The sequence below is a fragment of the Micromys minutus genome (genome assembly GCF_963924665.1).
Source record: "Micromys minutus genome assembly, chromosome: X".
Taxonomy (NCBI): domain Eukaryota; kingdom Metazoa; phylum Chordata; class Mammalia; order Rodentia; family Muridae; genus Micromys; species Micromys minutus.
The window spans coordinates 58,320,719-58,348,519 of NC_137970.1; the positions used below are offsets into that span (position 1 = coordinate 58,320,719).

At 34.3% G+C, this 27,801-nt stretch overlaps 1 protein-coding gene across 1 annotated transcript in view; it reads left to right on the forward strand.

Annotated features, from left to right (window-relative positions):
* The window catches only part of DACH2 (dachshund family transcription factor 2), a gene marked incomplete at both ends in the record, with an annotated part of 540,251 nt that overhangs the window by 344,252 nt on the left and 168,198 nt on the right, over positions 1-27,801 (forward strand). The window contains one exon of the mRNA XM_080910121.1: positions 50-181. Within this exon, the coding sequence (XP_080766247.1) occupies positions 50-181 (132 nt within the window). The remainder of the gene's footprint in view (positions 1-49; positions 182-27,801) is intronic.

Below are 27,801 nucleotides of genomic sequence, written 5' to 3' on the forward strand. Positions count from 1 at the left end.
CTGTCATTACGAAATGATTCCCATTTTTAAATGAATGATTCTGGTTTAGGTATAACAGCTGCAGCGGTGGCTGAGGCAATGAAGCTCCAGAAGATGAAGCTTATGGCAATGAATACTCTTCAGGGTAATGGAAGCCAAAACGGGACTGAATCAGAGCCAGATGACCTTAATTCTACCACAGGTGAGTGTCTTCAGCAGTTTTCAAAAGGGGGCCTGTGCTGTTTTATTATACAATGAAGAGAAGAGAAAAAAAAAAGGAACAAATAATGGTTATTCTGGAAAGAGCTTTTAGCTTATTAAAACGTTGTTATGCACAACTTAGAAAACTTTTGCAGGTATAACCCCAGATTCCCATTTCAGAGATATTAAAAAATATTTGGTATTTGTGTGTGTGTGTGTGTGTGTGTGTGTGTGTGTGTGTGTGTTTTACAGAAGGTTTCTCTACATAGCACAAATTATAAATCCATACCCTATTCCTTAGACATCATGCCTTTTTGTTGTGTAATTTCATTGCTATATTAGCTGTTTTACTCCCAATCTGAAAATCAGTGCCCTATTCCAGATTAAAGACATGCATAGCCCATATTCTAGGTTAGGTGGATCAGTCTTCTCAGTTATAGAACCACCTGTTTACACGAATGGTGGGTCTGCTGAATTCAAACCATTATTGTCCAGGCCTAAGATGAACGGCAGTACAAAACAGAGATAACAAAGAAGGAAAGAGCGGAGAGAGAAAAAAACATGCTTATAGTAACACATCTTCTTATTTCATACTGATTTTTTAAATTCTATGACCATTGTAACTTGACCTTCATTATTTTACAGTGTTCTTACATTTCTGATGTATGTGATCACAACTGTTAGCATATGTGGATAAGTAGATGAATAAATTAATGATTAATACTTTATTTAATGGAAAATAACAATCAAAGCACCAAATAATGGTTGCAAGAGCTACAGGTTCTCAAACTATATAATTAAACACAAAATAATGCAGCAAGTAGATTAGTAGGTTTATTTCATCTACATAAAAGAATACTATGATTTTTATTTTGGAGGGAAATGGAAAACTGAATTAAGGGAGAAAAGTGATAAAAATTTAAAATGATGGATGCCCAAGCTTTTTGGGCTAGTATCCACTTATAAGTGGCAGTAACCTGATATGGATGCCTCCTCAGAGGCTCTGCCGGAGACATACTGATATAGAGGCAGATGCTTGCAGCTAGCCATTGGACTGAAAACAAGAACTCCAATGAAGGAGCTGGAGAACGGACTGAAGAAGTTGAAAGTGTCTGCAACCCCATGGGAAAAACAAAATTATCCACTATCCAAACCCACTACAGCTCCCAGGGACTAAAACACCAACCAACGAGTTTGCATTGAGAGACCTATTGCCCCAGGTGTAGCAGAGAACAGCATTTTCTGACATCAATGGGAGGAGAGGACTTGAGTCCAGGAAAGGCTTATTTTCCCAGTGTAGGGGAACACCTAGGTGCTGAGGTGGGAAAGGGTGGTTGGGAGAGGGAACACCTTCATGAAGGTAATGAGAGGAAGAGGGGGATGGGATTATGGGAAAAGATAACATTTTAAATGTAAATGCAGAGAATTTCCAATAAAAATTTTGACGGATGTGAATACACTGTGGATTTCTTCATGTATACTTGCAATATTCCTGGTAAATCACACCTTAGTTACAACTTTGGTGAAATTTAACAGGAACTAAGTTGAAAATTCATATTTTATGGATTTATAACATCTGGGCTGTGTACCTCTATAGTTTCCTCTAAAATACAGTGAAATAGTTCTTATAATATTTGTAGATTTGTAAATAAAAAGGTATAGTATACTTTTTCAAAGTCATAAAGTTGTATCAAATTTCAGCCTTAAATATTGATCTCACATTTGACTTAGTCCAAAAGCTTGATATTTTTAGCATTCTATCAAGTCACCAATGGTGTATTGTAAAAAGATTGTCTTGATCTAAATCACTGAGGTAATGAAATATTAAAATGAGTATACAAGAAGAGAACTTCCAGTTTCTAAGTCCAAAGGGAAGCTGAAATTTATCTTTAATGTTTCTTAAATGTGCCCTGACTTAAACCAAGATCAGTTAGGAGCCTAGCATGGCTGTACTCTGAGAGGATCCACCAGCAGCTGACTGAGACAGATGCAAATTCTTACAGCCAAACATTGGACTGATGTCAGGGACCCCTGTGGGAGAGTTAGGGCAAGGATTGAAGGAATGGAAGACAATGGTAACCCTGACTGACAGCATCAACTACCATGGACTCCTGGGAGCTCCCGGAGACTGAACTACCAAACAAAGAGCACACATGGGCTGGTCCAAGGTCTCTGGCACAAATGTAGCAGAAGGCTGCCTTGTCTTGTCTCAGTTGGAAAGGAGGTGTCTAATTCTGTAGGGACTTGCTGACCCAGAAGGGGCAATACCTGAGGAGGGGTCACCCTCTCAGAGAGGAAGGGGAGCTGGGATAGGGGAAGAACTCTTTGAGGGGGAACTGGAAGAGAGATCAATATTTGGGATATAAATAAAAAATAATTTAAAAAATAATAAATCATTTTCATATGCTAAAAATGTGATCAGTGTAAGAAAACAAAAGCCTTTTCTAATTTAATGTTTTTATGAAGGAAAAATTTACTCAGTACCCTACATTATATATATTTCAGGATATCACAAAGTATTCTGAGTAACGTACGGGTGCCCCAAAGTCTGTCAGTAAATAATTATTAATGTTATTTTCTAAATAAAATCTTTTCTTTAAGATGTAAATTACTGCTATAAAAAGATTTTTGTCTTTATTTCATGCTATATGAGGTACTATAAAAACAGAATACAATAGTCTCTATTATTGACCATGCAACATTTATAACACAATTTCCTCATTTTGATGTAGAGGGAAATCGTTTGCACCCTGTGTAGTGAAAGAAAGCAAACTTGAATCTACATACAATTAGTGGTCTATTTAAGTTTCTGAGTTTTTAATAGTCTGAATAATTTAAATCTTGATTAATTAAAAATAATAAATTAAAATTTAAAAGTTTACATAAAATATGTTATTTTAAGAATTTTATATGATATGCTTTTCTTAATCTGAGAGAACAGTATGTCTTTGATGTCCTCAGGTTTCCTATCTCAGGATTTAAAATGAGATCAAAGACTGGGCCTGATTTCTCATTTTTCAACTTTAGTTTATTTTAGTGCCTTTCAGGGGAAAAAAGTACAGGATCTTGAAAAGGGAGATCAGAGTCAGCAAAATTTATGACCTAATTACTAGTTATGGGCATGATCTTCCTGAATGTTCATGGTTTAAATAGAAGTAGGAAACTGCATGTATAATCCAAAGGAAAGCTGGGTCTTAGAGAAAAATTCTGATTTTATTTACATGGTAGAAACTGGATAAAATCATGCAAACAAATAGTAATTAATAGAGTAATAATATTCAGTTAACTGGGTTATAAATAATCAGTGAAGAATACACACTGAATTTTCATTTAAATGTTGACATAAAAGTGAATATTAAGTTATCTGCTAACAGTCACTTTGTATTTTGTTATATGAAATTCTAAGGACTTGAAGCACTTAACAAATACCAAGCATTTCATACATAACAAGTCTCTCTAGATAAGCTAGTTATTTAGTCACTTGTTTAGATTGGAGCACAGTTTTACATCGACTTAAAATTGATAATCTTTGATATTTAATAAGAAAGGGGAAATTTTTGATACCTAAAAAGAGAAAATAAAAAGTATTAAATTTTGGTGAATATGATCTAAAACATGATATATAAAAAACCAAGTCATTATAGATGTGACTGTAATCTAAAGTAGATGGCAGTAAGGAAATAGAAGATACAAACTATTATAAAAATACTGAAAAAAAAGAAGAAATTAGTCATGTCAAAGAAAGACATACAAAGATTCCCATGAGCAGGCAGCATTTAAACTGGTATTTCAAAGATGAGAGTAAAACTCAAAGATGGAATGACTTTATTTGGTTAGTTAAACTGCTCATACTCTCTCCATGGATAATCATTTACAAGTGACTGGTTTCCAGAGCCCTCAGGTCATATCTATATGTAGGGGAAGATTTGCCCTTAAGGATGGCAGAAATGTAGCACTTGTTCACTACAAAGTAATTTTTGGTTTTTGTTATTTTTTCACTTTTGTGTTCTTTAAGAATGTCCCTATGACTCATCTGTTATAAGGAACCATTAAAAGAAACAACTGAGAGCTGTTGTGGGGGGGGGGAACTCATGGCAAAACATGTAACAAAGAACCTCTAAAGAACCTCTAAAGATGTCATTTGAATTTGTTTCCTGTTGGTCATCTACTGCTAGACATGAGGCCCGTCCTTAAGAGTGGTTTGTGTATCTGCTAAGACTCCTTTAAAGAAAACTATTTATTAATTTGTGAGTAGTAATCAATTGGAAATAATTTCTGGATTAAGGTTGGGGCTTGTTTATATTTTTCCTAGAACTGTGAACTCATCTGGTGTAGACTCAGGCATGTCCTATGTGTGCTTCCATAGTGTCTGTGAGTTCAAATGTGAGTCAGCCCTGCAATGCTCAGAAGACACTCTTTCCTTTGTTTTCCTTCCCTTCTTGTTCTTACCATCTTTCTGCTTCTTCCACATAGATCCATGATTGGAGGGACTTGATGGAGACTGGAAACATTTTCTTTAGAGAGTTTCAAGGTCTCTTGCTTTATGTAAATTAGCTGTGGGTTTCTTTAGTGCCATCTACTGCAAGAAGCAGCTCCTCCGATGACAACTAAAAAAAGATAGTGATCAATGGTGCTAACTCCCTTAGCAGAAGAGTAGCATTTGTATTTCTCCTAGGCCACGTTTCTATCTAGTTTCAGGTTATTGGTCACAAGCAGTTGTAGGGATAAGTTTCATTTCCTGGAGCTAGTCTTAAATCTAGTCAAATATTGATTGTTTTCTTCTTCATGTTATGTTTCCTTATTGCACTAACACATCTTGCATGTTGATTACTATTGTAGATCAAATGGTTTATAGCTGTTTATTCTCCTTTGGTAATATGCAGACTGCATTTTATCATTATGAACACTACTCTGTAGGGGTGAAGGACCTTGACAGACACTAAACTGACACTCACTTGTTCAGTGTTTTCTGTAGGTATTATCTTTGATAATAGGGACTTACAGTCAATTTGTGGAGAACAGTCAATATTCTTGGCAATAGCATGGGTTATTTGGGGGTTTTCCTGATTTCATTTTGTCAAAAACTGGATTAGATGTACCTCATTCCTGTTACTGGAATTTTCATTTCCTGGCAAGAGGTATACAATTGGAACTCCATCTCTCCCATTATTTAGCAATTAAATTTATATCTTTTTATGTCTGTATTTTAGGAAGCTTCTACCACAATATATTTCCATATGACTCTTCAAATCAGGTTTAGCTCTTCTTCCCTGTATTTCCTTCCTTAATCATTTGATTCTTCTGTTCCTCGTTTTTTCTCTGCCCAGTCCATTCATAATTATCTATTTGATGTTTCCTACCTATGGTGATAGACTATTCCTTACTAGTCAATTATCTAAATTCTCTGCTTATATAGATTGTAGCTTGCTTAGCTGCTAACATCAATGTATAAACAAATGCATACCATATTTTTCCTTTTGGTCTGGGTTGCCTAACTTAGGATAACCCTTTTCAAGCTCTTATCTGTGAATTTCATGATTTTACTTTTTAAACAACATAGTGAATAATATCTCATTGGGAAAATACAACCTATTTTCATTATACATTCATCTTTTGACATGCATCTAGGCTGACTTTAGGTGCTGGCTATTATAAATAGAGTAGCAGTGAACATGTTTGAGCAAGTATCTCTAAAGTAGGATGAAATGTCTTCTGGGTTTATGCCCTAGAGTTATAGCTAGATCTTGAAGTAGACCCAATCTTATCTTCATAAGAACCAAAACACTGATTTCCATAGTGGTTGTACAGGCTTGCATTCTCACCAGCAATAGATGAGTTTTCTCCTTTCCCAACATACTAATCACCATGAATTCCCACTTGTTTTCTTTTGTTTTTTGTTTTTGTTTGTTTGTTTGTTTTTGTTTCTGATCTTTGCAGTTCTGGTAGGTTAAAGATTAAATCTCAAATAGTTTTGATCTACATACCTCAGAAGTCTAAGAATGTTGAGCACTTATTTAGATGCTTGTGAGCCATTGAGATTTCACCTTAGATATTTACACCATTTTAAAATTTTGTTTGTTGTTTTATTGATATACACCTTTTTGAGTACTTTATATATTTTTATATCAGTCCTCTATCAGATGTTTAATTGGTAAGTTTTTTTTCTTTTTTTTTCTTTTTTTTTCTTTTTTTTTGTTAAGTAGCTTGCTACTTTGTCCAAATGACAATTATGCTCTTTGACTTACAGAAAATTTCAGTTTCATGAGGTCCCATTTATTAATGATCTTAGTGCCTGGGCTAATGGTGTTTCTGCTCAGCAAGACTTACCATGGTAATGAGTTTAAGAATATTTCTAATTTCTCCAATATTAGGTTCAGTGTATCTGGTTTTATGCTGAAGCCTTTAATCCATTGAGTTTTGTGCAAGATGTCAAGTATGAATCTAGATGCATTCATCTACATGCAGCAATCAAGATTGACCTGTATCTTTTGTTGATACTTGTAACTTTGTAACTTCTATGTTTTATTGACCCTTGTCCTTTAATTGTAGAACTTTAAGATTATATTTAATTGTAATAACTTTTATCAAAATAAGATTTGAAATGTTATCTTCTCCATACTCAGACACTGAATATTGTATGGAAAATTACTATTTTCCTAAAGAGATTGAGGTTAACCATTGTGGATATTTCTCTTCACACAAACCATTGAGGCAGCATAAGAGTTGATATTTCATGACATGAAGAAGTTTGTAATTCTTTTGACTCATTATAAAATAAAGAGACCACTGATCTAAAAATATACAGTCTATATTTAGTTGAGAGGTTTGAATAACTGTGGGAAAAATACAGTTTTCCTTTTAGAAACGTTTGTTTCATTTTAGTTAACTCTTTTGTTATATTCTATAAAACAAGAGGCCAGAGAAACAAAATTAAAATTAATAAAAATAGGCTTTAAGATGAAAAGCAACTATAAATGCTTGAAGAATTGTCAAGCAAGAATAACATTTTCTTTTGTGAAGACAGGCTGATAGCTTCTCTGATTTGTTGTATTTAATAGGTTCTGTAATGGCAGTACCATGACTTTGCATCAAGATTTAAGCATAAATAACAATCTGTTTTCATTTCATTTGGCTCCAAATGAGAAATCCTGTATTTTATTGTTTTAGGAAATTAGTCTGTGTATTGTTGCTCCTGGAGCTTTGTAATTAATCACTAAAGGTTGCTGCTGTGGAGAGCTTGTGGGAAATAGATGCCTGAGTGATTATAATTGTAGCTATCAAGTAACAAGTCTAGCTATACAGCAATGGGTCTTTTAAAATGACTATAAGGAAGTCTGTAATATAGCTCTATTTACTAGTAGAAATTCACGTATTATTTCTTAACTCTGTTACTTTCTTTGCAGGAAGTTCCTTTAGAGAAACCAAGATCATAATCATGTAAATCTTTATCCTGCTTGTTCTGATTTCTGTACTGGTATAGCTTCTGTAGAACAGATATTGAAAGTTTTGCTTTTTAGAAAATACAGCTTTTAATGGAAAAGTTGAAGCATGTAGAACTAATGAACTTGCAATGTTCAATTAGAAAATACCATGATTGCATTTTTTCTTCGTTATGCTTTCCAAACACTCAATTAGATATGGTAAGATATTTTAAAGCTTCAAGAGAAGCCTGCTTGCTTTGAACTTATCATGATATTAAAAACAAACAAACAAACAGAAACAAAACTACAACAAAAATAAAAAACAACCAACCAAACCAAAAACCAAAAACCAGAACAAAAAAACACGATTTCTCTAAAGGTTTTCTCGTGGAATTATATTCCTTTGTACACACAGTTCCTTTCAATTGATAGCATCTTAAAACCAATATAGGCTAGCATCTTGTGCTACTGGAGAGGTATTATATTTATTCTTCTTTTTAACTTAACATTTTTTTCATTTTTGAGTATTACAGAATTGATGTCTTTATGTCATTTCTTCTACTCCCATCTCCTTTTCCTGCATCTCCTGCATCTCCTGCACTCCTCAATGCCACGACCAGTTTTTCTTTTAAGTTTTGTTGCATATACACACTGTATTTAGTCGATTTACTGTTTTTCTCATGTTCATTCCTGTGCGTGCGTGAGTGTGTATATGTGTGTGTGTGTGTGTGTGTGTGTGTGTGTGTATTTAAGTCCAACCACTTCATTACATAACCTATCAGAAATGTGGTTCCTTGAAAAATTTGTTTTACCTCTTTGAGCAGCATTGATTGACTCTATATATAGGAGTGGTGGGACCTTGTGAAATTTTTCCCATCCACATTTGCATGTAAACTGATTTTATTAAAAGGTTCTTTTTGTCGAACATACTGTTCATATTTTATAGATATAAGTTTCCTATCATGTTTAGAAGACATGATCTACCTGTAAGTGTGTTAGTTTGTTTCCATTTTACTGCCCTTCATTCCTTCAACTTTCCTAAACCTTAGGTGTAGGGATTATGATATAGTTATTTCAGTTAATTATGTATCAACTTGTGCCATGTAGTTCTTTTCATTTTGATCAACGATGGATCTCTGTTCTAACATTTATTTGTTGTACAAAGAAACCTTTTTTATGAGAGGTAAGAACTACATTATCTTTTTAGTTCTTACACTTTAGTACTGCTCAGTGGGAGGGAATTTATGACAGGTAATAGAAACCTTGTCAACTACCCAGGGTATTAAAATCATGGAATGCAGAACATAACATATTATGGCCTCATCCTTATATCAGTATACAAATTTGCAGATTTGTAATATCTCATTAGGAAATCGGGAGCTTCTTTCCTGTTAAGGTTTATTTGTATGAATGTTAAGTCTAAGCATCACTTTTTAAATCAGAATGATTAGTTTAAATTAATGTCATTTTTCTTTACATATTTTTCCCAATCTCTAGTCTTTCCACAATTTCTTTACAATTGTTTACTTTTATTTGTCACCAACTGCATATTATTACAAAAGACAAAAGTCTACTTATAAGGGGAGAGAAAATTATAATTGCATCTACCCTGGCTTCTTATATTTTATGTTTTGTCAGTGAAATTTAACTGTTATATATGTAACTTTAAAAAAGATTTTTCTGCAATTTTAATAACTGCTTCCTTTTTGGTTAGCTACTATTTAGCATTTGATGGTTGTAATATTAGGTATAAATTTTCATTTTCATTTTTAACATCTATGTTCCTTGCTCTTGGTTTTACATAGTAATTGAACACTATGCTGAATCTGATGCTCTTAGTCCACAATATTAATTCCTTAACAGATATTATGTTTAGTGCTGCTGTCATATTCTGAACTCCTTCTCACAAGGTGAATATTTATGTTCCCTTATTTCAATGTGCCTCTGTCAGTGTTCAAGACATTGATAGAAATATGTTGCCTGTGTAGCCTGCTATGGATAGCCAAGAGTGTCTTTTTTTAAATCATAGCCCCAAATAGACATTGATCCATTGCAATCACCTTTGAATGCACATTTCTCTCTTTTTTAACTTTCTACAGGTATGTGACCTCCCTGGATTTTCAGTTTATTGATGAGTCAATTGTTTAGACTGGTCCGAAAACCTTGATAAAGTCAACATAAATTGCATCTATTGTTGCTCTTCTATTTCTCAAACTGTCATTCTGCCACAGAAGGGAGATTAGATTGGCCAGACAGGACTTGATCTTTAGTAAGCCAGGCTGAGTTTTACCTACTATAATATTCTCCTCAAGCCATTTTGGAAATTGAGTTTGTAGTATTTGCCAGCATGTCTGTGCTATCTTTCAGAATAGATTTTTAAACTATGAAAAATACTAAAAAATGCTAGCAAATAGTATTTTGAAAATGGTGCATATTCACTGTACATGATATTGAGTTTTCTAAAAAAATATTTTAATGAAAGTATACAATTTACCTTAAAATTTGTCTCCAATTCCTCTGTGCTTTCCTTCTTTTCCTGTCCCAGGTTGGTTCTGTTTATTCCCCATAGACAGTCTCGCTCTTACTCTCATGTTGAGAGAGAGGAGAGAGACAGAGACAGAGAAACAGACACAGAGAGAATGTGTTGAATCATCTATATGAAATTTGGATTACAAATTAGAGGAAACATGCCATTTCTCTTTCTGAAATGGAGTTTATTTGCTAAATTGTATAATCTCAAGTTTAAGAAATAGTTTTCAAAACTTGGGCAGATAGTGCAAAATTTTAATTCTCTATCTAAAATTTATGAGAATATTATTGCTATTGAGTTGTATTATTAATATCAGTTATAGATTTTCTTTATAGCATATTTTGGTCATATCCATACCCAATTCCTCTAATTCTGGCCACCACCCCTTGTCAATGTATTTTCTACTTTCTCCCTTATTTGTTTTTAGTTTTATAATCCACTAAGGTTGACTAGTTTTGCCCTTGTGTGGAGGTCAATTTCTCAGGTGTATGTAATATATATATAGACTTATATCTTTGTACTTTTATCAGCCTCCCAAGCCTATTAACCTTCCTCTTTCCTACAAATCTCTTTTCCACATTTTTATGTTCTCTTTATTTTGTTTGCTTTACTTTGGTTTTGTTTGGGAACTACTCATGGAATCAGGATGACCTGTGAGACCATACCTTTCAAACTATTGTTTAGAGCCTGGAGAGATCACTAATTGTTACATAAAAAACTAAATAAATAATCATGATGTTGTTTAGTGAAATGCAAGTGGAGAATTCAAGTAGAAATTTTTAAATTATCATTATGCAATACAATTAAAAGTCTTATTTTTCATAATTACAAATCAAGACTTTGTTTTCAATAAGTAAGCAAGCAGTTTTATTTCTGCATATCTATATCTATCTATACATGTAACATGATAATTAAAGTGTATTAACTATACTGAAATCATATATTTTAGGCAATGACATTTAGCACTCTTTGACAGGATAGCATACACAATAGAGTTCTGAACATGCTCTGCAGTAAATAGCCTAGAGTGAAGTAAAGTGATACAGCATAAGTTAGTGCTGCCACAAACAACTTATCTGTACTACATTTTTTTTTTTGAATTACTTTATTGGCAGTTGTCCATTCAAAAAACTCTTACTGTTAGCAAAACTTCTGTAAACATTGTATTTACTTATTTGACCCTATATTACGTTATAATTCACAGTTTAAGTATCTAAGATCTATATCATAATTGCTTTTTGAGGATTTGTTTCCTAATTACATATCAATAAATTAAACTTACACCAATGATATATTGATGTATCTTCATTATTTACACTGCCTTTAAAAGGATGTTGAGTAGATGTGTATCATTCTCCCACATTCAGTGACTTCTTTTCTATGGTAGACATATAATATATGAGAATAGTTGCATTTTAAAACTTGTAACACTGTTAGCATGTATCTTAGTTGAGCATCATCAGTGTCACATTTAAGAATGTGGTCTATACTGACATGCAAGGGTGGGGTGATACCCATGGGGTTTCCCACCTGCTCAGAAGAGAAGAGGATGGATGAAAGGATAATGGGAGAGGGTAGCCAGGAGGGGAACAGTGAATGAGATATAAAGTGAATAAGCAAATGATTAAATAAATAAATTAGTTAAAAAGGGACATGATCTATATATGCAATGAATCTAGTACTCAGACTGAAGTTTAATAAATACTTGCATCCCAGTAGATATATCTGAAAGGCTCAGGCATTTAAAGAATTTTATGAATTTTGGAATAGCACATTAACTTTCTCTTTGCACTGAGAAATGCCATGTAGAATCTCTGAAGTGGCGCACTATGTTAATGTTTATGAATTGATTTTCATGGATTATATATTCATAGATTAATTTTAAGATTAGGTTCATCATGCATTTCCCAAATATTCTATAGTGGATGAATTTGGTTGTTCAAAATTTGCAAATTTTTACATTATAGTTGCCTTTTCTGAGTGTAAACTAGTCTTTCAATTTACATCCCCAGTGTCTGTAGTAATTTTAAGGCACACAAAGGTTATAACATTAAGGAAAACCTAAGAAGGGAAATATGACATCTCAACTGCTATAGGAGGAGGAGACATGACCTCTGACCTATAAAGCTTTAAGTATACCCATAAAGATTGACAGAATAACCCATAAAAGTGTTATTCATGGAAGTATTTTCATCAAAATCAATAGTTTAAATGGAACTCTTATACAGTTACTTTAGCTTTCTAACCCCTAACTTGTTAAAGATAAAGGGGGAGGGATTTAAGATGATTTACAGGTAAAAACAGGAAAAGTAGGAACATGTTATCAGCTCAATCAAGGTTATGTACATTTGGTCCTAAGTTTTGAGCTAGAACTTATATTAAGTTTTCTTCTGAAGAAATAGCATGAATCTCACACTAGAATTTGTGAATTACAGGAAGATCTTTTACTGACTTAATTTAATTTAGAAAGGTTTTTTTGAAGGAGTTACTATATCATGTTATGATAATTGTTTTTTGGCCTACTAAGAAGAATGCAACCTGACTCTTAATCCTTACTAATTAAATAAGAAACACTTTAAATTTATTTTCATGAAATACTTACACACATATTTATATTATTTATATATTTATAATATATGTTTTGGTCTGTACAATATGTCATATAACAATATAAGAGTAGTTATTAGAGTTCTGTCTCCCATAACTCAATCTGAGATTTACTTTATTCCACTCTTGTTGAATTCTCATTCAACCGTATTAGTAAGGACTTATGCATTAAGATATAAACTGCAGAGTGTAAATAGTCTCAGTATAATCATCAAAAAATCTCTAGTGTTCTGGGAATAGCTTTGAATAATCATTGTTGGAGCTGCTACTAAGGCCACTGGTTCTCTGTGTGAAAAAATTAAGTATAAAATACAATATTAGTACTTGAAAGAAACATGTATTTCACTAGTGTATAAGAGTTTTGGCTTTTAATATGCTCCACTATGCTCATAGCAGCCTTATATATAATAGCTAGAAACTGGAAAGATCCCAGATATCCTTCAACAGAGGAATGATGAAAAGATTGTGATACATTTACACAACGGAGTACTACTGAGCTATTAAAAACAATGACATGAGAGCCACAGGCTGGGTAGGCACATTGCCTTCAGGACTTGCAGCCTGATCACAGAGAACTGAGCATCCAGAGGAAATGCAGGAGCGCTCTCCCTACTAAGCCTCCATCTGCAGCCAGAGCTTGAGCCAGCCCATTGCCATCTGGAACTCACAGCCTGCCCATAGAAATTTGAACACCCAGAACTGTTCCCCCTCTGGATCCCACAGCCAATGGACACAAAGGAGAGAAATGCTCCATTCAGAGAGAAGATTAACTAATATCAAAGATAAGATGGCAGTTAGAAACAATGACTTTACAAAATTCATAGGTAAATGGATGGAACTATAAAATATCATCCTGAGTAAGGTAACACTGTCACAAAAGAACACATGTCCAGTAACTGATAATTGGGTAGTAGCCCCAGAAAGCTCTGAATACCACCCCCCCAAAAAAAAAATCAACTCACAGAACTTATGAAGCTCAAAAAGAAGGAAGGCCAAAATGTAGACACCTCATTCCTTCTTAGAAAAGAAAAGAAAAATTAAAAAAATTGTATTCGTCCTATATTATTATGAAACAAATCTTATAAAATAAATAAATTAATAACAAAAGATAAGATGGCAAGAGGCAAGGGCAAGAATCTAAGCAACAGAAACCAAGACAACCTGGCAGCATCAGAACCCAGCTTTTCCACAACAGCAAGTAATGTATATCCCAACGCACTAGAAAAACAGATTTGGACTTGAAGTTGTGCTTCATGTTGATGATAGAGGGCCTCGAGAAGCTCCTGAATAACTCCCTTAAGGAAATACAGGAGAACACAGAAAAACAAGTACAAGCCCTTAGAGAAACACAGGAAAAAAAAAAGCAAACAGATGAAGGAATTGAATAAAACCATCTAGAATCCAAAAAGAGAAATAAAAACAATAAAGAAAACCCTAAGAGTGAAAACCCAGGAGATAGAAAATCCAGGAAAGAGGTCAGGAGTCATAGACAGAAGCATGACCAAGAGAATACAGGAGATGGAAGAGAAAATCTCAGCGGCAGACGATAACACAGAAAGCATTGATACAATAGTCAGAGAAAATGTAAAAATTAAAAAGTTTCTAACCCAAACATCCAGGAAATCAAAGACACAATGAGAAAACAAATCTAAGAATAATAGGTGTAGAAGAAAGCAAAAACTGCCAAATAAAGGCCCAGTAAATATCTTCAACAAAATTATAGAAGAAAATTTCCCTAACCTAAAGAAAGAGATAATCATGAAAATAAAAGAAGCCTAAAGAATTACAAATAGAATAGACCAGAAACGAAATTCTTTCCGTCACATAATAGCCAAAACACGGAATGTTCAAAATTTCTTATCTCCTTGTACAAAGCTCAAGTCCAAGTGGATCAAAGACCTCCACATAAAACCAGGTACACTGAACCTAATAGAACTGAAAGTGGGGAAGAGCTTAGAACACATAGGCACAGTGTAAAATTTCCTGAACAGAACACCAATTGTTTATGTTCCAAGATCAAGAATCAACAATGGGAGCATATGAAATTGCAAAGTTTCTGTAAGGCAAAGGCCACTGTCAAAAGAAAAAAACAGTAACCAAGAGACTGGGGAAAGATACCAATCCTACATCTGATAGAGGGCTTGTATCCAATATATACAAAAATGCAAGAAGGTAGATGCCAGGTAATGAAATAATCCTATTAAAAAGTGGGGAACAGAGCTAAAGCAAAAAATCAAAACTGAACAATACTGAATGACCGCAAACTACCTAAGGAAATGTTTGACATTCTTAGTCATCAGGGAAATGAAAATAAACACAACCCTGAGATTCCATGTCACTACAGTCAGAATGGCTAAGATAAGAAGCTCAGATGCTGACCAGAATGTGGAGAAAGAGGAATACTCCTCCATTGTTGGTGGGATTGCGAGCTGGTACAACCACTCTGGAAATCAGTCTGCTGGTTCCTCAGAAAATTGGACAAAGTACTACCTGAAGACCCAGATATACTACTCCTGGGCATATATCCAAAAGGAGCTCCAACATCTAACAAGGACACCATGTTCATAGCAACTGAATTTATAATAGCCATAAGCTGGAAAGAACCCAGATGTCTTTCAACAGAGGAATAAATACAGAAATTGTGGTACATTTACACAGTGGAGTACTACTTGGCTATTAAAAAACAATGACTTCAAGAAATTTATAGAAAAACTGGATGGAAATTCAAGTTATCATGCTGAGTGAGGTAAACAAACTAGTCACAAAAGAACACTCACGGTATGCACTCACTGATAAGCAGATATTAACCCCAAAACTCTGAATAACCAAGAAACACTTCACAGGCCTTATGAAGTTCAAAAAGAAGGAAGGCCAGAATGTGGATGCCACAGCTCTTCTTAAAAGAACAAAGCACTCATGGAGGAAATACAGGAATAAATAGAGGAGCAGGGATTGAAGAAGGGATTATTCAGAGACTGCATTATCTGGGGGTCTACCCCTTATGCAGCCACCAAACTAAGCACTATTGCTGATGCCAAGAAGGGTTTACTGGCAGGAGCCAGATATGGATGCCTCCTCAGAGACTTTGCCAGTGTGATACGGATAAAGTTGAGGATGCTTGCAGCTAACCATTGGACTGAACAGGGAGACCCCAATGAAGGAGCTAGAGAAAGGAGTCAAGGAGCTGTAAGGTGTTGCATCCCCACTGGAAGAACAATATTATCAGCCCGCAAAAACCTCCAGAGATCCCAGGTACTAAAACATCAGCCAATGAGCACACATGGAGAGACCCATGCCTCCAGTTGCATATGGAACAGAGGATAGCATTTTCTGGCATCAATGGGAGAAGAGGACTTTGGTCCATTGAAGGTGTGTTTTGCTAATATAGGTGAATGCCAAGGTGTTGAGTTGAAGAGTGTGGTTGGGAGAGGGAACACCTTCATGGAAACAAGTGGAGGGGAGGGGGATGGGAGTTGGGGGGGGAAAGGGGATAACTTTTGAAATGTAAATACAGAGACTATTCAATAAAAACAAAAACACAAAAAAGATATAAATAAGACAGTAAATATGTGAACCTTTTAAATGATGTTAGCAATTAAGAAAAAAAAAAGTTAAATGTGTCCAGTTTTCTTAGTCTACTGAGTCTAATGTGGTATATGATCTGCTGTGTCCCCAAACTTTCAATATCACTAAATTCATATGACTTGCCAGAGAACTTAGCTAAAGTCTTTTTCTTCATTTTAATTTATGTTATATGTAATGAACAACATTTCATATAACCAGATAATCATGTGAAATCAATAGAAATTAGAATAGAAATAGAAAATTAGATTTGGGGTATTATCTCTATAATAGGATTGGTGTGTAGAAGTTTAATTGCTGCGGAGTTGAGTACAATTAATATTGGCTTTGATGGAGAACTTACACCATTCTTACATAATTCTCACTGTAAATAATGAAAAGGAAAAAATTAGAGAATAAACTCTATCTCTGATTTGTAGGCTCCTTGCCTTTCTCTGGAGAAATATACAATTATTTTGACATGTAAAGTTTTAAAGATTTATTTTTGAAAGTTCTTGTGTATCATATATCACATGAAACACTTACCTGGGGGTGACATCAGTTAATATATTTTAAATAATAAAATTCATTAATATTGTTATTTATTATATATGCTAGCAGAATAAGTAAAAAAAACTGTTAACAGCCTCCCCTAACTTACATTTTTAGCCTACCCAAAATGTGACCTGTGTTCTAAAATCTCACTTTTGCCAAATCCAAAATATTTTGATGATGTTTTCTAAATTTCTATTCTTTTTTTTTACCACCCTCCTTTCATTTCTTTATGACAAATGTCTCTCATTAGACTTCTTGTGCAATTTAAGCATACTGATACTTTAATAAATATTAAGTTTCATGCACTTCAGTAATATGCTAAATATTTCTGTAGGAGAAAAAAGCAGGGAGAGATGTAAGGAGGGAGGGAGAGAGAGGTAGACACAGAGTGGGGGATTGGGTGGAGAAGAGAACTCATAGGTATTTGAGTTCAAAGGCATTTTTACCTCCATAATTGTCTTTACATAGTCAGGGAAATATTTCTCTTTTTTCAAGGCAAAGTGTTTCTGATTAGCTCTCCTTTTCTATGGCATCGTCTATCAGTTATCTGACTTCCTGTAATACTTATGCTGGTTACAGATGCCTGACTATAGACAACAGACCAGATGGAAGTGCTGCCCTCATAGGGGAAATAAGGAGTTATAGGGTGTTTCCATATGATATGTCAAGGGAGTACCTTTCACGTAAATCGGGAAATTGTTGAGACAGAAAACAGGATCAAGAAGTTAGATCATGAAACACCTCAAGAAAATGTAGATGTGAGATCATACACAGTGATAGTATTGTATGGAATCTTAAGTAATGCCATGTTGAAAGTATTGATTTTATATCATATGCTTACGAACAAGCTATAAGAAGTACTCTTTTTTAGTATACTTCTTACATGTTAAGAAGTAGCAATGCTGGTATGATTTTATTGTCAATTATTCATTTCCTTCTAGAAGTTCATAGTAGTGAGACTACACATATAATAGGAAACACTGGGTTGAAAAACTGGTGCGTGGGGGATCTGGGAAGCCAGGGAGCAGAGAGATCTCTGCGGAGTGCACATGCAGGGCGCACCCTCTGACCTGCCTGATCCAGGGACCAGGAACAGAACTTTGGAAAGTCTGTTTCCACCCAGCGGCGACTTCAGGGTGCAGAACAGAGCCCGGCCTATCTGCCACATGAACCACCAGCCCCCAGGGGTTGAGAAACTGGTAAGTGGGAGATCTGGGTGGCTAGGGAGCAGAGAGATCTCTGCGGAGTGTGCACTTGGAGTGTGCCCTCCTACCTGCCTGATACAGGGACCAGGAACAGAACTTTGGAACATCTGTTCCCACCCAGCGACTCTGAGGCATAGAACAGGGCTCGGCCCATCTGCAACCTGGACCAGTGGAGATCCAGGGACACAAACCAGATACAAGAGAAAGGGGAGAACATATCACTGACAACAAAATGGCAAGAGGAAAGCGAAAGTGTATATGCCAAGGAAACCAAGACAACCTGGCAATACCAGAACCCAGCTCTCCCATAACAGCAAACATCGGAATGCCAAACACTCCAGAAAAAGAAGACCCAGATATGAAATCATACATCAAGATGCTGATAGAGATACTTAAACAAGAACAGGAGGAAAAGCAAAAGGATTCAGAAGCTTTTAAAGAGGAAACAAGAAAAACACTCAAAGAACTCAAAGACTAGAGGAAAACAGAACCAAAGAAATGAAGGAATGGAAGAGGGAAATTAAAATAGAAATTGACAGAATAAAGAAAACACTAAAAGAGAAAACCCTAGAGGCAGAACACAAAAAAAGGAAATCAGGAGTCACAGAAGCAAGCATTTCCAATAGATTACAAGAGATCGAAGAGAGAATCTCGGGGGCAGAAGACAACATTGTAAACATAGACAAAATAGCAAGAGAAGATGCACAAAACAAAAAGCTCCTAACCCAAAATGTCCAGGAAATCCAGGACACAATGAGAAGACCGAACCTAAGGATAATAGGAATAGAATAGGGATAAGAGTATCAACTAAGACGCACAGTAAATATCTTCAACAAAATCATAGAAGAAAACTTCCCTACCCTCAAGAATGAGATGACCACGAGCATAAAAGAAGCCTTCAGAACTCCAAATAAGTTGGACCAGAAAAGAAATACCTACCGACACATAATAGTCAAAACATAAAGTGCCCAAAGCAAAGAAAGAATACTAAAAGCAGTAAGGGAAAAAGGTCAATTAACATATAAATGCAGGCCAATCAGAATCACACCCGATTTCTCAACAGAGACTATGAAAGCTAGAAGAGCCTGGACAGACATCATGCACACCCTAAGAGAACAAAAGTGCCAGCCCAAGCTCCTATACCCAGCAAAACTATCAATCACCATATATGGAGAGATGAAGATATTTCAAGACAAATCAAAATTTACACAATATATGACCACAAACCCAGCACTACAACAAATTATACGTGGAAAACCCAATACAATGAGGGAAAATACAGCCTAGTAAGAACAAGAAAACTCCTAAACAAGAAAACTAAAAGAAGAAAAAAAAAAAAAAAACACAGACACAACTCAACCCACAAAAGCAATAATAGCAGGAAACAGAAACAACTATTCCTTGATATCTATTAACATAAATGGACTCAAATCCCCAATAAAGACACATAGGCTATCAGACTAAATACATGAACAAAATCCAGCCTTTTGATGCATACAGAAAACTCATCTCAGAGAAAAAGACAGACACTATCTCAGAGTAAAAGGGTGGGAAAAAAACTTCCAAGCAAACAGCCCCAAAAAGCAAGCTGGAGTGGCTATTCTAATATCGAATAAAGTAAATTTCCAACCAAAAGTTATCAAAAAAGATAAGGAAGGACACTTTTTACTCATTACCGGGGAAATCTGTCAGGAGGGACTCTCAATCCTTAACATATATGCTCCAAATAAAAAACACCCACATTCATAAAAGAAACCCTACTAAAGCTCAAAAAATACATTTCACCCCACACAATAATAGTGGGAGACTTTAATACCCCACTCTCACCAATGGACAGATCAGGGAAACAGAAACTGAACAAGGACACTGCAAAACTAGCAGAGACTTTGAACCAACTAGAATTAATAGATATATACAGAACATATCATCCGAAAGTAAAAGAATACACCTTCTTTTCAACACCCCATGGCACCTTCTAGAAAATTGACCACATAATTGGACACAGAACGAGCCTCAATCGATATAAGAAGATTGAAATACTTTCATGCATGCTCTCAGATCACCATGGTCTATGGCTGGTCTTTAACAACAACAAAGACAACAAAAAGCCTATGTACACATGGAAACTAAACAACGCTCTGTTAAACGATAGCAGGGTCAAAGAAGAAATAAAGAAAGAAATTAAGGACTTTCTAGAATTCAACGAAAACGAAAACACAACATACCCAAACCTATGGGAGGCAATGAAAGCAGTACTGAGAGGAAAACTCATAGCCTTAAGTGCTTCCAAAAAGAAACTGGAGAGAGCTTACATCAGCAACCTGACAGCACAGCTAAAAGCCCTAGAACAAAAGGAAGCAGATATACCCAAGAAGAGTAGACGGCAAGAAATAATCAAAATTAGGGCAGAAATAGACCAAATAGAAACAAAAAGAACCATTAAAAAAATCCACAAAACCAAGAGTTGGTTTTTTGAGAAAATCAACAAGATTGATAAACCCCTAGCCAGACTAAATAGAGGGTAAAGAGAGAATATACAAATTAACAAAATCAGAAAGGACAGTGGGGACATAACAACTGAAACTGAGGAAATTAAAGAAATCATCAGATCCTACTACAAAAACTTATACTCCACAAAATTGGAAAATCTGGAGGAAATGGATGAATTCCTAGACAGATACAAGATCCCAAAGTTAAACCAGGACCTGGTAAACCATCTAAATAACCTTATAACACCTAAAGAAATAGAAGAAGTCATCAAAAGCCTCCCAACCAAAAAAAGCCCAGGTCCAGACGGTTCAGTGCAGAAATTTATCAGACATTTATTGCGGATATAACACCAATACTCTCCAAACAATTCCAAAAGTTAGAATCAGATGGAATACTACCCAACTCATTTTTTGAGGCTACAATAACCCTAGTACCTAAACTACACAAAGACGCTACAAAGAAAGAGAACTTTAGACCAATCTCACTTATGATTATTGACGCAAAAGTACTGAACAAAATCCTTGCAAACCGAATCCAAGAACACATCAAAAGGATCATTCACCAGGACCAAGTAGGCTTCATCCCTGGGATGCAGGGATGGTTTAATATAAGGAAATTCATCAATGTAATCCACCATATAAACAAACTCAAAGAACAAATCACATGGTCATCTCACTAGATGCTGAGAAAGCATTTGGCAAAATTCAACACCCCTTCTTGTTAAAAGTCCTGGAAAGAACAGAAATCCAAGGTCCATACTTAAACATAATAAAAGCAATATACAGCAAACCAACAGACAACATCAAACTTAATGGCGGGAAACTTGAAGCAATCCCACTAAAATCAGGGACTCGACAAGGCTGCCTACTCTACCCCTACCTATTCAACATAATACTGGAAGTCCTGGCTGGAGCAATTAGACAGCAAAAGGAGATCAAGGGGATACAAATCAAAAAAATAAAAAAAAGAGATAAAACATCACTGTTTGCCAATGACATGATAGTGTAATTAAGTGCTCCCAAAAATTCCACCGGAGAACTCCTACAGCTGATAAACAAGTTCAGCAAAGTGGCTGCATGCAAAATCAACTCAAAAAAATCAGTATCCTTCCTATACTCAAAGGACAAACATGTGGAGAAAGAAATTAGGGAAAAGGTACCCTTCACAATTGTCACAAAAACTATGAAATACCTTGGTGTGACTCTAACTAAGCAAGTGAAGGACCTGTATGACAAGAACTTCAAACCTCTAAAGAAAGAAATTGAGGAGGATCTCAGAAAATGGAAAAATGTCCCATACTCATAAATTGGAAAGTTCAACATTTTAAAAATGGCCATTTTACCAAATGCAATCTACAGATTCAACACAATCCCCATCAAAATTCCAACCCAGTTCTTCATGGAATTGGAAAGATCAGTGTGCAATTTCATATGGAACAACAAAAGACCTAGAATAGCAAAATCCATCCTCACCAACAAGGACACAACTGCGAGAATCACAACCCTGACCTCAAGCTATATTACAAGGCAATTGTGCTGAAAACTGCATGGTACTGGTACAGAAATAAGCATGTGGACCAATGGAATAGAATAGAAGATCCAGAAATGAGCCCTCGCATATATGGTCACCTGATTTTTGACAAAGGAGCTGTAAACATTCAATGGAAAATGGACAGCCTATTCAACAAATGGTGCTGGTCCAACTGGTACTCAACATGCAAAAGAATGAAAATAGACCCTTTATTATCTCCTTGTACAAAGCTCAAGTGTAAGTGTTACCAAAGATCTCCACATTAAAACAGATACACTGAAACTATTAGGTGAGAAATAGGGAAAACTTTAGAACATATAGGCACAGGAGAAAATTTTCTGAACAAAATACCAATGGCTCAAGCTCTAAGGTCAAAGATTAACAAATGGGACTTAAAGAGATTGCAAAGTTTCTGTAACGCTAAGGACATTGTCAAGAAAACAAAACGGCAGCCAACAGAATGGGAAAAGATTTTTACCAACTCCACATTAGATAGAGGCCTAATATCTAAGGTATACAAAGAACTCAAAAAGCTAGACACCAGAGAATCAAATAACCCTATTTAAAAATGGGGTACAGAGCTAAACAAAACGTTCTCATCTGACGAATCTCGAATGGCTGAGAAATATCTGTGGAAGTGCTTGACATCCTTAGCCATGAGGGAAATGCAAATCAAAACAACCCTGAGATTCCACCTGATACCAGTCAGATTGTCCAAGTTCCAAAACTCAGAAGCCAACAGATGCTGGCGAGGTTGCGGAGAAAGAGGAACACTTCACCACTGTTGGTGGGGTTGCAAACCAATACAACCACTCTGGAAATCAGTCTGGCGATACCTCAGAAAATTGGACATAATACTACCTGAAGACCCAGCTATTCCACTTCTGGGCACATACCCCAGAGACACCTTAGTACACAACAAAGATATATGCACCACAATGTTCATAGCAGCTCTATTTATAATAGCCAGAAGCTGGAAATAACCCAGATGTCCTTCAGAAGATGAATGGATACAAAAATTGTGGTACATTTACACAATGGAATACTTACTCAGCCACCAGAAACAATGACTTGACAAAATTCTTAAGAAAATGGCTGCATCTAGAGAATATCATTCTGAGTGAGATAACCCAGTCACAAAAGAACAGACATAATATGCAGTCACTGATAATGGGATGCTAACCCCAGAGGCTTTCACTTTCCCAGAAACAACTCACAGACTGTATGAAGTCCAAGAAATAAAGAAAACAAAACAAAACAAAAAAATCTTTATACAACAAGTAAACTTTGACTATTTCCATGTTACATTTTGTTTTACATGTACTTTATGCTCATTGTAACTATTAATTTTTCAATGCATACTATCAAACCTTTAAAAAAATCAAGTACTGACTAACAAATATATTCATACAGTTTTACGTAAAAATTATTTTAAAATCTGAAAAAAAGTACTGACAAAAATGTATAATTTTATGCAAAAAATGCTTAAAGCTGTACATTTATCTTTGTTTTGTAAAATAAAGTTGTTAAAAAAATAGGAAACACTGAATTGATATGTGATACTTCCTAAGAATAAACATTAAAGAAATAGGTACTAGTTATAAATTATTTTCTACAGGATACATCCATATAATATGTCAAACATACCAATATTTATGAAATAGTTAAAACTTAAGTGAGTTTAATACTTAATTGGTTTTCTTATAGAATGAGATTAATTGCCTTCATCTTTTTTTAGTTTACATGTGTTTTAATTTTTATGTTGTATGGAATAGCATTGCTATGAATTTAAAAATCTTTTTTGAGTACATGTGTTTGACTTTCCATAAGAAAAATACAAATAGTAAGAAGAAAAATAAAAGGAAACGTCCTCTCTAGTTCAGTCATTCAAAAGTGCATCAAGGTATAGTTTCCAAATGCACTAATATTCAAATTAACTGTACACATTTATTGAAGGATCTATATATATAGAATTTTATTCCAGTTGTTTATAAATACTGCATGAACATGTTTATCTATCTAGTTGGAAACTTTCCTTGCATTCTAAAACTAGCAATGTACTTTAATTGCAAAAACATAGCATTGTTTCACTGAATCAGAATTACTTATTTGCAAGTGATCTATTTTTGAGTGATCAATTTTTGCATATAAGCTTTGTTGTGACAAATTTAATTAGAAGAAAACAGACATATTTTTGTATAGCAAACCAGGTAACAGAGAAGAATCTCTGTTGAGATTCTTGAAGTTTCCAGTTATGTTTGTACAAGAACTAAGTGTAACATATACAAAAAAATGACAAAGAAAAAGTAACACATCCAAACCATGCAGAACGAAGCAATTTTTACATGTGTACAATTTTAATGATTTTTGAAAACTTACAGTCTCAGAGTACAGAGGTCTAAATCTACAAAGCTGAAAAGACATAGGTACAGCATGAACTAATCTTCTCCCCCCATCTTCTTACAGCAGTACTAATGGAAATGTATTTTGTTTAATGACTCTGAAATCCTGTTTGTAATTAGATGTGGGAATTGGTCTTACTTTGTAACAGATGATACTGGAATAATAATATGAGAGATGCTACACTGAGACCACTATTTTCCTAAATCTATATCATTTTTCATTTTATTGACAGGAGATGCATGCAAAGAACAAAGAAATTGATTTTTTTAAAATGGAGAATAGGATCTAATAAAAAGAACTATCAATCCAAATGTTTTAGCATTACTTCAAATATATTACAGTGGTAAAAGAAAGAGCATGAACCTTGTTTTTTAGTCTTAGAAAACAAGAATTTTAATTTTGTTTCTTTTTCTGAAAATGATCTTTGAATATTATTGCAAAGACTAGGTTTAGAAGTTTAATTAAGTGACAGAGATCATATCATTAATGGTATTAGAATGGGTATACACAATAATTAATATTTCCTTTATAGTAATAATTTCTGTTCAAAGAGTTTAAAGACTGGACAAGTTAAATGCAACAGCTGTTCAGTGTATCCTATTTCATGTTCTTCATTATAAATACACAATACTGTTACAAATTATTCTGGAGAATAGAGATTTGTAACAATTGTACTTCCCAAATAATTTTCCACTGATTACTTAAGAACTTCATGGGCCAAAAAAAAAGTAGAGTTTAAGGAATTTGTGTATCTCATGGATAAGTTTTGCTTTCTGTTTTAAACACACGTGTTGCTACCTTCAACAGTAGGATTAGTGTTTTCATGTTTGGATAGTCCCTGTGTGGAGATTATGATAATACATACTTAATAGTATTTAATTTTAAGTTAATTCATGTTTTAATGTGAATGGGTATTGTGCCTGAGTGGAGGCCTTTGCAACATGTATATGTCTGTTACCCATGGAAGTTAGAACAGGGTATCACATCTCTTGGATCTGACAATTGTCAGATTCCACATGGGCCCTAGGAATTGAACCTGGATACTCTGGAAGAGCAGCATGTAGGACTATTGCCTCCAGCCTATTATTTGAAATTTAATGCATTATTTCACTTTCTGAACAACAGGCTTGGTTGGACTTAGTAAATAGAACACTTGACCAAAGAGAAAAGTAATTGGTTGCTCATTCCCATAGCTGTTCAAATTTGTTCATTACTATAATTTTCAAGCAGTTTTCCCTATGCTATTTCCTTATATTAAGATCCTGAAATGTAAATAGAGAGAATATACAATAAAATTACAAAAACAAAGACCTGTGTGATAAGTGGAGCAAGTGCTAACATGATGTACTTTGAATAATAGAAAGAAAAAACAGCAGAAAATATTTAACTGATGAAGTTGTAGAAGACACTGAGTCAAGTGCATGACCTTCTACTACAAAGCCCACATACTTACATTATAACTTAAAACTCATTGAGAAGAAATTAAATTGAGAATGCACAATTCTATCAATATGTAGGTTAATGGATTTGCTGACATTTTAAGGGGGTAGAACACACCATAATTAGAACAGAAATGTTCTCAACTGTGGGTTCATGAAACTTTACAAAGCCATATGGTAGATCTCAATTTGATGATGGGGAATGGGTTCTCTTATTTGCAGTGGTAACTATCATTGTTACTTTTGTGTTGCACTTTATTAATTGTTATTTATTTACTTTACATTCCAGCAGCAACTTTCCCTCCTCCCTCTCCTCCAATTCCCTCGCTCTCACCTCCCTTCCTCCTTCAAGAAAGATGAAACTACTGTGATTTCTTTACTTTATTTTGTAAAACAAATCAAAAATCTTATCAGTGATAAAGGAAAAATTTTAAAAAATCGTTCAAAAAATTAAAACAAGACAGATGTAATTTGTCTTCCCTGTTACATTGTATTTCAAACATTTAAGTATTTATTGTGGAGCATTTCATTTGCTTTTCTTTAATTTTTTTCTAATAAATATCGCTAATCTTTGTCCACACTGTTTCTTAGGAGGAACAGAATGAACGAAGGTAAACACCGATTCATTATGAGGTGCTAGAAAAATCATTTATAATTTTAAAAATCATGACACTTTAAAAGTTTTGCTTAGGGTTATTAGTCTAGTGGAGTGTTTTTCATCGAATTATCATAGTAAATATGTAAATGATATATATCAATGTCAACAGATAATTTTAGCACTGACACAGAATACTTATTAACATTTTCTTGAATGCTATTTGTGCTATATGCCACGACATGGTATGCTAACAAACATTTCATATATTATATTGCATAACATACTACAATGTTAGTTATGCCTTTTCATTTTACAAAAATTAAAAGACTAAAGTTGGATTTCTTTATAAAGTTCAAATTATGTTATTTTCTAAATATCCTGCAGGTGATTATATATAGCAATAAGGAGTTATAATGAAAAGATATCTTTGATAAAGTTTGACTTTAAGTACTAAGGGAACTATTCAGTTCATTACTATGATTCTACTCTAGAGACAGTCACAGCAATCCCTACAAATGTGATTACTTTGAACTTGAATAGTAAACAGTTTCCAAAAGGGACTATTAGTATAGATAAAGTTGCATAATCACAGAAAGGTTGTGGTATAGTATCATACATTATTTCCTGATATCAATAAAGAATAAAATGTTTTCATATTTCACTGATATTTTCTTAGCAAGTGGCAAGAACAATGGAAGAAGGTAATATTGAGGACATTATCAATAAGTACAAAGCCAGAAGGAATTGGAGTAAATTCCAAATCAAGAAATTCAGAGAACAAAACTTGAGTACTGGCTGAATGAAGTTCAAGAAAAAAAGAAAAGAAAAGAAAACAAACAAACAGACAAAAAAACATTATGCTCAGTCCTTACACACCAAAAAAATATTGACTAATTTCGGGTTACATCCTGTTTTACATGCACTTTTTGCTCATTGTAACTAGTAAGACCTTAATGCAGAGTATCAAACCTTAAAAAAAAAAAAAAAAGAAAAAAAAAGCCAAGCACTGACAAAAATGTATTTGTATACATTTATGTAAAAATGTTTAAAATTTTTTCTTTTATGTTTGTTTTTTAAAATAATGTTTTAAAAAAGGAAAAAAATATATATGTATATATATATATATACATATATATGTGCATATATATATATATATATATATATATATATATATATATATATATATATGCCTAATTCACACTGTGTAGGCAAATGATTCTTGGTAATTTGTTAAAACATGTTAGGCTGGTGTAGTCATGGTTTTTTCTGTTGTCCCTGGTAA